Source organism: Hypanus sabinus, chromosome 11 (genome assembly GCF_030144855.1).
Source record: "Hypanus sabinus isolate sHypSab1 chromosome 11, sHypSab1.hap1, whole genome shotgun sequence".
In the NCBI taxonomy this organism is placed as follows: domain Eukaryota; kingdom Metazoa; phylum Chordata; class Chondrichthyes; order Myliobatiformes; family Dasyatidae; genus Hypanus; species Hypanus sabinus.
The window spans coordinates 20,044,942-20,058,032 of record NC_082716.1 but is presented as its reverse complement, the minus strand read 5'-3'; the positions used below and the strand labels follow the sequence as shown (position 1 = coordinate 20,058,032).

Genomic DNA, 13,091 nt, shown 5'->3' with positions numbered 1-13,091 from the left:
TCCAGCATCTACAGATTTCCTCGTGTTTGTGTTTTTAAATCCACTACCTATAACTCACTTTCAAGGACTCTACAACTCATGTTCTCTTTTTTTAAAAAACTTTTATTTATTTATTATTTATAACCTATTTATTTGTATTCACACAGTTTGTCATCTTTTGCATACTGGTTGTTTCAGTCTTTGTGCGTAGTATTTCATTGATTTAATTGTATTTCTTTGTGTAACTCTGAGTACCTGCAAGAAAATGAATCTCAGGGTAGTATACGGTGACATATACAGTGCCTACAAAAAAAAGTATTCACCCCCTTGGGAGCTTTCATGTTTTATTGTTTTACAACATTGAATCACAGTGGATTTAATTTTTTTTAAAACACTGATCAACAGAAAAAGACTTTCATGTCAAAGTGAAAACAGATCTCTACAAAGTGATCCAAATTAATTACAAATACAGAAACACAATTAATTGCATAAGTATTCACCACCTTTAATATGACACACCAAATCATCACTGGTGCAGCCAATTGGCTTTTGAAGTCACATAAATAGTTAAATGGAGATCTGTTTTTGGAGACCTGTGTGCAGTCAAGGTGGTTCATTGATTGTAATAAAAATATACCCTCATCTGGAAGGTGCAACTGTTGGCGAGTTGGTATCCTGGCTAAAACATTCCAGGCAACTCCACGAAAAGGTTATTGAAAAGCACAAGTCAGGTGATGGATACAAGAAAATTTCCAAATCACTGAGTATCCCTTGGAGTACAGTTAAGTTGATCATCAAGGAATAGAAAGATTATGGCACAGTTGTAAATCTGCCTAGAGCAGGCCATCCTCAAAAACTGAGTGACCATGCATGAAGGGAGGACATCTTAAGAGGCCCATGACAACTCTGGAGGAGTTACAGCTTCAATAGCTGAGATGGGAGACAGCGTTGAATTGTTGCCCGGATGCTTCAACCGTTGCAGTTTTATGGGAGAGTGGCAGAGAGAAAGCCACTTGAAAAAACCTCACCTGAAATCTCGGCTACAGTTTTCCAGAAGGCACATGGGAGACTCTGAAGTCAGATGGAAGAAGGTTCTATGGTTTGAGGAAACTAAAATTGAGTTTTTAAGCCATCATTCTAAACTTCATGCTTGGCATAAGCATCATCATCAAAAATGTACCATCCCTACCGTGAAGCATGGTGGTGGCTGCATCATGCTGTGGGGATGCTTCACTGCAGCAGGCCCTGGAAGGCTTGTGAAGGAACAGGGCAAAATGAATGCAGCAAAAAAATACAAGGAAATGATGGAGGAAAACCTGATGCAGTTTGCAAGAGAACTGCAACTTGAGAAGATTTGTTTTCCAGCAAAACAATGACCTCAAGCATAAAGCCAAAGCTACATGGGAATGACTTAAAAACAAAGCTAATGTCCTGGGGAGGCCAAGTCACAGTCAAGACCTCAATCCAATTGAGATTTTGTGGCTGGACTTGAAAAGAACTGTTCACTCATGATCCTCAGAGCTTGAGCAGTTTTGTAAAGAAGAATAGGGGGAGAATTGCAGTGTCCAGATGTACAAAGCTAACAGAAGCCTGTCCACACAGACTCAAGGCTGTAATTGCTGTCAAAGGTGCATCTACTAAATACTGACTCAAAGGGGATGAATACTTATACAATCAATTATTTTGTTTTACATTTATAATTAATTTAGATAACTTTGTTGAGATCTGTTTTCACTTTGACATGCAAGAATTTTTTTCTGTTGATCAGTGGAAAAAAATCAAATTAAATCTATTGTGATTCAATGCTGTAAAACATGAAAACTTCTGGGGGAGAGGTGGAGGGTTGAATACTTTTTATAGGCACCATATGTATTCTGATAATAAATTTACTTTGAATTTTTAGTTTCATGGTTTGAGTGACTTGGTCTTGAAATATTTTCAACAACCAGCAAGTAATTGTAAATTGATGTGCTTTCAATACCCAGTATAAAAGAAAATTCTATTTATGATATAGACATTGAGTTGACTGTTTCTACTTTTGATTCAGCTGGTCTGTTTTGTGTTGGGGGATTTAGAATTGATTCAACATAACCTGATAGCTGGTAAGCATTGCTAGGTAGAGCAGGTCATCACAGTGAAACTAGTTTTGAGTACATAAGTTTAGATTCCTGTGAACATTGGATTAATATAGTATTTTCAGGCTTGTGGTTATTCTCCTCAAAAACAATGGCATGTTTAATTAAGGTTTTTGGATTTATTGTTTCTTTTTTTTTCCTGTTACTTTAGTAGTAGTCTGCAATATTGGATAGCCTTTATGCTAGAGTTGCCATCTCCTCAATGGTTACTCTACCAGCACCACATTCTGCTGGTTTCATAGTATCAAGTTTGCTTTTTAATTCCAGAATTATTCTCCTTTTTCTCTGGTGTGGCTTTGCTACTACTTCTTTCCTCATACTGGATTTTTGTTATTTTGGGGGACTCAATCAAGAGACCACCCAACTGTCCAAGAGACTTCGAGGAACAAACTTGCAAAGAGATTGCAGATGGTTGCAAGAAACACAAGGTTGTTATAGCAGGTGATTTCAACTTTCCGCATGTCGACTGGGAATCCCAAACTGTAAAAGGACTAGATGGGATAGAGCTTGTCAAATGTGTTTAGGTAAGTTTCCTTTATCAGTACGTAGAAGTCCCAACAAGATAGCATGCGTTACTAGATCTGCTATTAGGCAATGAGACAGAGCAGGTGACAGAAGTTTGTGTGGACAACAGTTTGCATTCAGTGACCACAATGCCTCTAAGTTTCAAAGTAAATACGCAAAAAGTCTGGTCTGTGGGGTGTGATTCTAAATTAGAGAAAGGTCAATTTTGATGGTATCAGAAATGATTTGGCAAGTGTGGATTGGGACAGGCTGTTTTCTGGCAAAACTTTTTGGAAAGTGTGAGGCTTTCAAAAGCAAAATCTTGAGTGTACAAAGCTTATACATGTATGTCAGAAGAAAAGTTAAAGTTAGCGAGTGTAGGGAACCTTGGTTTTCAAGAGATATCAAGGCCCTGGTTAAGAGAAAAAAGGAAGCACCTAGCAGGTATAGGCAGGTAGGAACAAATGAGGTGCTTATGGAGAAAACTTAAAATCAGGAAAGCTAAAAGGTGGTGTGAGGTTTTTCTCACAGACAAGGTGAAGGAGAATCCTGCGGAAGTCTGCAGATATGTTAAGAGCAAAAGGATTACAAGGGACAAAATTGGTCCTCTAGAAGGCCAGAATGGTAATCCATGTGTGGAGCCAAAATAGATGGAGATCTTAATGAATTCTTTGTATCCATTTCCTGAGTAAATAGAGATGGAAAGTCTGTAGAAGTAACGCAAAACAGCATCAACTGCATGGACCCCATACAGATTACAGAAGAGGTATTTGCTATCCAAGGAAAATCAGGGTGGATAAATCCCCCAGGGCCTGACAAGGTGTTCCCTTGGACCCTATTGGAGGCAAGTATAGACATTGCCAAGGCCTTAGCAGAAATAGTTAAAACATCCTTGGCAACAGGAGAGATATCAAAGGATTGGAGAATAGGCAATGTTGTTACACTGTTTAAAAAAAGGCTCTACACATAAACTAGGAATGTACTGACCAGTGAGTCTGACATGAGTTGTGGGAAAGTTATTGGAAGGTATTGTAAGGGATGGGATATACGAGTATTTGGACAGACATGGACTGATTAAAGATGGTCAGCATGGGTTCATGTGTGGTAGGTCACATCTAACCAGTCTTAAGACTTTTTCGAGAAAGTTACCAGGAAAGTTGATGAAGGTTAGGCAGTGGATGCTGTCTACATGGACTTTAGCAACTTGCATGAGAGGCTGGTCAAGAAGGTTCAGTCACTTGGCATTCAAGATGAAGAAATGAACTGCATTAGACATTGGCTTTGTGGGAGAAGCCAGAGAAGTAGAGGGTTGCCTCTCTGACTGGAAGCTTGTGGCTAATGGTGTGCCATAGGGATCAATGCTGAGTCCCTCGTTGTTTGTCATCTCCATTAATGATCAGGATAATAATGTGGTTAACTGGATCAGCAAATTTGCAGATGACACAGAAATTGGGGGTGTAGTGGACAGTGAGGAAGACCATCATGGCTTGTAGAGGGATCTGCATCAGTTGGAAAAATGGGCTAAAAATAGCATATGGAATTTATTGTAGACAAGTGTGAGGTTTTGCACTTTGGTAGAATCAACCAGGTAGGTCTTACACAGTGAACGGTAGGCCACTGAGGAGTGTGATGGGACAAAGGGATCTGGAAATACAGGTCTAGAATTCATTGAGAGTGGTGCCACAGGTAGATAGAGTCGTAAAGAGAGCTTTTGGCACATTGGCCTTCATAAATCAATGCACTGAGTACAGGAGATGGGATGTTATGTTGAAGTTGTATAAGATGTTGATGAGGCCTGATTTGGAGTATTGTGTGCAGTTTTGGTCACCTACCTCCAGGTCTGGGAGACCCGAGTTATAAGGAAAGACTGAATAGGTTAGGACTGTATTCTTTACAACATAAAAGAGCAGAGCAGATTTGATAGAGGTGTACAAAATTATGAGGGGTACAGATGGGGTAAATGCAATCAGGCTTTTTCCACTGAGTTTGGGTGGGACTACAACCAGAGGTCATGGGTTAAGTTGGGAAGGTGAGAAGTTTAAAGGGAACCAGAGGAGAAACTTCTTCACTCAGAGGGTTGTGAGAGTGTAGAATGAGCTGCCAGCACAAGTGGTGCACGCAAGCTTGATTTCAACGATTAAGGGAAGTTTGGATAGGTACACGGATAGTAGGGATATGGAGGGTTATGGTCCTGGAGCAGACTGATGAAAGCAGACAATTTAAAAGGTTTGAGCATGGACTAGAAGGGCCAAAAGGTCTGTTTCTGCGCTGTACTTCTTTATGATTCTATAAACAATCCGAATGGCTGTTTGCTGATGAGTTGCTTATGCAATCTGTCATTTCGATTTTTCTATGAAACCCATTAAGTTCAAATTTGTTCTTTGTACCTGGCATGATGAGCAGAAAATTTTAAAAAGAGCACAAGAGCAGAGCCAGCGAGAGTGAATTGGGAAATGGTTATGGTATGCTTAGGTTAAACTGCTGCTTCCCTTGAGTTCAAGCCTTTTAAATGCAAAGGTTACATCCAAATTTAATTAAAATATTGGCTATATTCTTTATTTATTGAATATAGTCAGGGCTACAATTAACAGCTGATGGTTAGTCTATGTGCTTGTTTTTTTAAAAATGTACTAGTTTAACTCCTTTTGTGCTTCACTGAAATAGATCTTGGACACAGAAATTTGTACTTTTGGAAATTTACTTTCCCATTTCTGGCAGTAAATACAGTCGCTTAATTGCAGTCAGAGCACTCCGCTTTCAGTGATCAATGTTTATTCAAAGTATTTTAATTACTGGACAAGATTCCAATTCACCCATTAGCTATTTGGCTCTCAAAAAACTGCCAATTCGCATGACTGGGCTCAGGCAGCTTTTTTAATTAGGGAGAGGTTAAAGTCCCAAATTATCAAAACATACTTGCTAACATGTAATTTCCAGATTGTGTTTGCTTATAGTCTTAATTAGTTTTGGATTGCAATTTTCTGGCTGGGTCTTTTGATAAAGACCTGGTTTGCCTTATTCAGAGATATACTTTTTTTCTTCTTATTCATTCCCTCCCAACATCTCAACAACTTAAAGCAAACTAATTTTCTCTTTTCTCAGTTCTGAAGAAATCTTTGACCTGAAATTAACTCCGCTTATATTTCCAGAGATGTCATCTGGCCCATTGAAACTTCCCAGTGATTTCCTCTTTTATTTATGATTTTAACATAATTCTTTTGTATTCTGAACTACATTAGATCCTCATGATTAACCATGATGAACTGCAAGTACAATTTAAGCAATCGAAATAGGAATACTGAATGCCCAACAAAGAAGATAATCAACAGGTTGACTGGAACAGTTAGAATTAGACACAGTCTTGATGAGGGAGCACTTAACTACTCAACACTAAGTGCCCTTAAGTGCTGGTAAGCTGCCTTCTTGAACCACTGAAGTCATATTGCACTGTATAAATAGATGTACTATTATAATTCAATGGCAAGTGATAACCATCTATGCTACAAAATGTCTCTGAAGAAATTCTTAGTTTCCTTCAATGTAGGTGTAGATTTCTAGCATACAATAGCTGCTGATACATCAAAAATACTGCAAGTGTAAACTGCTTTAAAAAAAAAGCTTAAATTTGGCAATCCTGCATTTAGGCTTCAATTTATTTCTAACAGCTTGCCTTGACTGTTAGGCAAATACGTCACCTCAATGCTGAACTGACTCCACACCTATAGACTTACTTTCAAGGACTGAACAACTCAATTTCTCAGTACTATTATTTTTAAAAAGTACTATTTGCATGATTTGTCTTCTTTTGCACATTGGCTGTTTGTCAGTATTTGTTGATGTGTAGTTTTTCATAAGCTCTGTGAATATCTGTAAGAATCTGAATCTCATGGTAGCATATGGTGACATATACATACTTTAATAATGAATTTACTTTGAGCTTTGAACTGAATTTGGCATAAACTCAACAACATCTCTACTTATACTTCAAAGTTTCTTAACCTTTTGGCATTAGCATGATTTTACGTTCAAAACAAATGAATATCTAAAGCAGTAAACCTACTTTTTTGTACTGTAATAGACTTCAGGTCACTGCTTGTTTCAGGAATTGGCATGGTCAGATTCATTGGGAAGCATTTAACATCTTCTTCTATATTGTATGTCCTCGATTCCTGGAAAACAACACTCAATGAACTACATTTAAGAATTAAGTGTTTCGAACTTGCATTTGTTTTTAATTTAAATTTCAGAAATGTTTTTTTTTACTTTTGGGTGACTGGATTGAAGAGAACAGTTCATTGATGGATGTGCAACTTTCAAAGGTGGTGACTGCAATGGCGATACAACTGGAGCAAGTCCTTAAAAATAAAACAAAAATAATTCAGACACAGCCAAAACATCTCTTGAAATGTTGGTGAAAGTAGACTAAAACTTTAACCGCAATAATTCAAAAATTTGTCAAATGATCTGAAGAGTTTGCTGCAGAATCCCTTGCTCCTATTGTTTATAATAGTACATTTCCTTACCTCATAAAACAACTATGTTTTATTACTCTTATTATATTATACATGCATAACATAAATTATGGCCAACTAAAAAAAGAATACATTCTTTGGAAAATTATGGTGTATTTGCCCAAAAATACATCACAATCAGTATCGTCAGCATTAAGTTCCATCTTCAAGATCACTGTTCCAGCCACAATTTAAATTGATAATTATCATCTGAGATATCTTGGACAAATCTAATTCCTGATAACGAATGGATAACAATATCCCCTTTCTGAGATTTACTCAAGGTATAGATTTCCTTTAAAGCAGAGACAGCTGTCAATTTGCACTTAATATTTAGGCTCACTTGGACAGGTTTGCATTTCCTCTTCATTAAAACACAACAATGCTGAAAAAAAAACTTAAGGTGTTGTGATGGAAAATAACTGGTTCTTTGAGTCTCAACAGTAGAGGCCTGGACACACACAGTTTTAATAATAAGGAATTTATTTACAAGGGGAAGTCGGGTCAACACAAGCAACTACAATACACAGGAAGCGGTGTGGGGACAGGGTATGGTTACACAAAGAACAAGGGAAAAGCACTACGACAGCTATCCCCCTTGACCTTGGATAGCTGCGGTTCCCTTACCAGGACAAACGATAGACCTTTGCAAACATAAATCAATGCACTTGCCTTCAATGAGGTGGTCTGTAAGAGAGGCCGATCCAGGGACAAGTCTCACCTTTTATAGCATGGGGCTGGGCGAGATAATCCAATTAAGGTGACCAATAATTTAGGTGTGCATTGATTAGTTGGGAGGGACCAAATGTTGATTGGCATGTGGTGTGTCCTCTGACCAGCCAGGTGGCAGTGCATCTGTCACGTGGCCGGTATCTCTGGATGCAGAAGGATACTCAGAACTAAAGCTGTGAAACATAGTTCCAACTCTGCAACTGCCAAATTGGAGCACAAGATAATAGTAATTGTAGTTGCCTCAAAGGCCAATGTCACTTGCACACTCACAGCATAGCTGGTTAGCGTATAACTTGGCATTAGCCAGGTAGTGTGGTAGTGTGAAAAACTAGAGACACAGAAAATCAAAAACATCCCTTGCTGCAACATCACTTTGGTTCAGTATTTAAAGTATTCCAGGTATTCCATATGATGGCACTTTAGTTTTGAATTTCTTCCTTTAAGAGTAGCTAATTCATCACAAAAGGGAGAAGAACACAAGCCATTACAAACTAAAGGTCCAAGGTTGCTGTGTAGATCCAAATATACAATATCATCCTCAAAGTCTTATAAAAAAACCATCAAAATTAAAGTGAAATCAAAAACTATGAAGTACTGAATAATATTTACAATCAAAGTTACCAGATAAAAGCTGGAGTACTCTGCAGATCAGAACTTCTGTAGTTACTCCATTGAAATTCCAGCAGAGATTACTGATGGACAAAGGAACTACATGACAGACTCTCAACAAACTCAAAACAGTGGACAATGCATGGCATCATCAGGACAACATTGATTAGTGGTATAATGGCAATATGGAGAGGGGCTACTGAGAAATAAAACTACAAATTATCAGTTTGACATAAAACACATTAATGGAAGAGAATCCACCATTGCTAACCAAACTTGTTGACTCTTAATGCAAATTTTAAAAAAAACAATCAATTCTAGGTAAACAGGATTAAATAAATGAGTCAATCTAGCTGTAAACAAATTCCAAAGAGAAATAATGAAACTCAAAATTTTTAATGGCAAACACTTGTGTGATGACCCTTATTTTTAGCAGAGGAACAAGTCCTACTCCAAGTACTAGAAGAAGCTCTGAGAAATATTTAAAAGGTAATCTGAAATCAGTGCATCCAGACAACACATGGTGACCACTTTATTAGGTACTCCTGCTCGTTAATGCAAACATCTAATCAGCCAATCATGTGTCAGTAATTTAATGGATAAAAACATGCAGCTGTGGTCAAGAGCTTCAATTTCTGTTCAGACCAAATGTCAGAATGGGGGAAGAAATGTGATCTAGGTCACTTTGACGGTAGAATGTGCCAGACAGAATGGTTTGAGTGTCTCAGAAACTCATTCTCACGCACAACAGTCTCTAGAGTTCACACAGAATGGTGTGAGAAACAAAAAGCATTCAGTGAGCAGCAATTCTGTGGGTGGAAACTCCTCGTCAATGAGAGAGATCAAAGGACAGACTGGTTCAAGCTGACAGTAAGGCGACAGTAACTCAAATAACCATGCATTACAACAGTGGTGTGCAGAAGAGCAGCTCTGAAGCTGCAACATAGGAGGTAACTAAAAAAGTCGTCTCTGTGTGTACATTTACTTTGTTAATTGGGATTGGGAGGGGAAGAGTGGGGAAATGCTGAAAAAAGTCCTCAAGAATACAGTTTCTCACCAGTTACTAATAGAACAAAAAAAAAGTTGCTGGAAAGCAATGATTTTCTGCATGCCTATCAGATATTGAAAAGACTAAGCTTTGATAATCTGAAATAAGATCTTAATATTAAGCAGCAAGGATGGAATTTTTAAAACCATCTCCAAAGGTTTCTCTCTTGTGCAAAAGATAATAAATAATTCTTCCAAAGCAGTTTGGTGGGACAATTCTCTCTAATGTTTCAAAGGGCACCTACAGTACCTAGTACAGTGTGTAATGCCAACTGTGGTACCAGCCATATGGGTAACAAAATCACCAATACAGTATTCACAAATCACTACCAAAAAAAAGTGACGAATAGAATAAAAATTCTTTTACAGGATCTATGAGAAAAGTAACTAAATAAACACAAGAATAGATTGTTGAGGAATTGTATTGTGCATTATGGACAGTTTTCTCGGAACACAGCTCTCTGCAACAAAGGGGTGTACTCTAACTGCAAGCTTCACTTATTTTAAGCAATCATTTCTCTCCCCCCCCCATTCCCATCTTCATCTCATTTTCACCATGCTACTCCTTCCCCCATGCCACATCTGCAATTGCCCCAAGCAAACTGCAAGTAGCATCAGATGGCTGCGGAAATGTGCACAGGCAGCAATATTCTTCTTAGTTTATTAAACTACAATTCTTCTTTACTGTATCTATGGTATATGCTAATGATCTGAGAAATGTGGTTCCTTCCAATGACAAGGAAGTTGAAAACATTTAATCTTGATCCAGGAGTACCCACTGCTTAACGAAATAAAAATGTCAGCCAAGTACTGTAGTGCTCACTGAGGAATAATCTATACTCTTTAAAACTTTGCATTATTTATCTTCTGTCACCTTAACATGCAATAATATATTTGCATTGCAAAGTATACATCAATACAAATATACACTGTAACATCTTAAAATCTCATAAAAGTCCAGTTCAAAAAGATTCTTGAACAAGTAAAGTCATTACCTGGTGGTGAAATTATTATCTCTGCTGGAACAAATTGCTCTGGCTGAGAAGGTCGCATTTTTGTCTTTTGGCTATCAGATAAAATAGGATGACTATATGTTTGTGGTGATTCTGTTACTTCTCTGACATATAATGGCTGCACTTGAGGAAAATAATCCAATGCTGGCTGATACAAGGAATATTTCAACTTGTAATTTGGGTGACCAAGCTTTAGGAAGGGAAAAGACAAGTTTAGAAACCCAAAAGCATTTGACAATTCCAATGGCATTAATGTTGTTAAAGTTACCATTTCTTCCTCCTTAGTGAGAATATTGTTACTTTTGTTCCATTTCTTTTTTGAAATTGTCTCTGTAGAAATTAAACATTAAACACAACATTAAAGATCATGAAATGAATAAAATGAGTTAAAATCCTAAGTTATAGTTTTTAAACATGGAAGGAAAAAATGGTCCAAAATGTCTTTTAGCTTAAATATGTATCACAATTATTTGGAAATGATCTAGCCAAAGCAATCGTGTTTCATTACAGCCTCTTCGCCTGATAAATACTGAAGACACTTGATGTGATCCTGGGTTTCATTCAGTTGGGGCTATAACATGATTATCATGATATAAACAGGATTCGGTCAGCTAATGCAACTGTGAAGGATATGGTAGGTCTACCAGTCAAGGCTAACATATCATCGCCAGTAAGGCAGATTAAACTGCTCAGTAAATTTGGAACTCTGAAGAGAAGTCAATGCACTTCAGAGATTAAATGGAGAAGCAAAAAATGAGTGAGGGAATAAAGATCTCTATGCCTTTTACAACCAGTTTAAATAGGGATGGTTGAGATGATGAGAAAACAAGGAGATGCTTTGATGCGATGTGCCAACATTTAGTATTTTGAATTAGCTCAATTGCATTATCAATAAAAAAAATTATCTGGAATCCAACTGCTTTTCCACAGCATTGGAGGCAGAAATAGCTTCAGCTTAGTTGCTCTATTCATGTAAGAAATGTCTTTTAGATTCAGTCTATAAAAATATATAGATGTACTGGAAATGAAACTATAAAGTTTATGGATAATTCCCTGTTATGCAAATGAACACAAATGACAATAATATTCACTTGAACTATTTTCAATACCTTTTAGGTACCAAAGCGGTTACTTGGATACAATACTATGAACATAACTGGAGTTCACACATTACAATTAGCCATTATTAACTTGTACCACAAGTTACCAAACCATCCCAACTTAAAAATGTATATTTAATATACCAAACATAATATCAAATATTTCCTGGCAATAACTATGAATCAATTAAGGCAGTCATTTTTCAAATCTTCTTATAGAATTTCTGGATCGAAACCAGAAAGTGGTAAGGGTATACAGGACAGCTTTCTGAACTCCTAACAAAAATGAGAAGAGTCAGTCATACCACACAGAAAAGCGCCCTTCAACCAACAAGTGTCTCATCTACACACATCCCATTTACCAGCACTTGTTCTGGAGCCTTTGTGGCTTGTATAGTTAGGTGCTTGTCTTGCTCCCACTTGAATGTTCTGAGTACTCCCCTCCACCAGTCACACAGGCAGATCATTTATTTCCAAACCCTAGGTGAAAAAAATATTCTTCTTTGGGTCCCCTTAAAAACATACTGCACACCTCAAGCTCGAGTACATAGTCCAGAATTAGACATTACTGATATGCATTCAAGGTCCCTACCACCTTCCCTATCAATGCCCCTCAATTTAGTCCAACTACTACATCACTCAACCTTCTGTCCTCCAACAAAGACACCAAATGAAATGCTTCATCCTGGGCAACATCTCTGCACCCTCTCCAGTGTAATCACACTCTTACTGGCATGTGGCCATTTAAATTGGACAGAGAATTCCAGCCTGGTCCAGCTCAATGTTATAAAATTGCACTATAACCTGCATGGCCCAGCTAATGAAAGCAAGTAGCCTGCATGCCTTCTTTACTACCTTACTCCATTTGTGCCATCATCTTCAGTGATCCCCAGACTTGTATACTAAAGTCCTATTCCTATCCTTAATGGCTCTTCAAAAGACCATCACCTCAAATTTATCCATCTCTTATTCCTCTGCCTATCTTATCAACAACGTCCAAAAACCTAGTACCACACCACCAATATTTACGTCATCTGCAAACTTACTAATTACACCCCCTGCATTAATTTCCATATTACTAAAGTGTATAACAAACAGCAGGATCCAATTACACTCCCTGTGGTAGTCGACTGGTCACAGATTTTCAATCACAAAAACAACCCTCCACTATCACCCTGTAATGACTCTTATAGCCAGACCAATTTTGGATTAATTTGCAACTTGCTTTGCTCTCTAAAAGACCAATTTCCCATGTGAAACAGAATTGGAGGCCTTAATGAACACTACATTAACCACATTGACCTCATTACTGCATCTCAGTTACAAAAAAAAAAATCAAATTGTTCAGACAGAATTTGAGTTTTTGAGTTGCCCCTGCTTGTCCAAGTGCAGATTAATCCTGTCTCTCAGAATTTTCCATTAATTTCCCTACCACTGGCTTTTGTTGGCCCTGGGCCACTG

The 13,091-nt window shown here is 37.7% G+C and overlaps 1 protein-coding gene across 1 annotated transcript in view; it reads right to left on the bottom strand.

The window, feature by feature from the left end:
- Positions 1 to 13,091, bottom strand: part of LOC132402351 (bromodomain-containing protein 3-like) — a 101,528-nt gene that overhangs the window by 15,135 nt on the left and 73,302 nt on the right. Inside the window, exons 13-15 of the mRNA XM_059985230.1 lie at positions 10,513 to 10,860; positions 6,882 to 6,973; positions 6,679 to 6,787 (exon numbers count right to left, since the gene is read on the bottom strand). Of these exons, the coding sequence (XP_059841213.1) occupies positions 6,679 to 6,787; positions 6,882 to 6,973; positions 10,513 to 10,860 (549 nt within the window). The remainder of the gene's footprint in view (positions 1 to 6,678; positions 6,788 to 6,881; positions 6,974 to 10,512; positions 10,861 to 13,091) is intronic.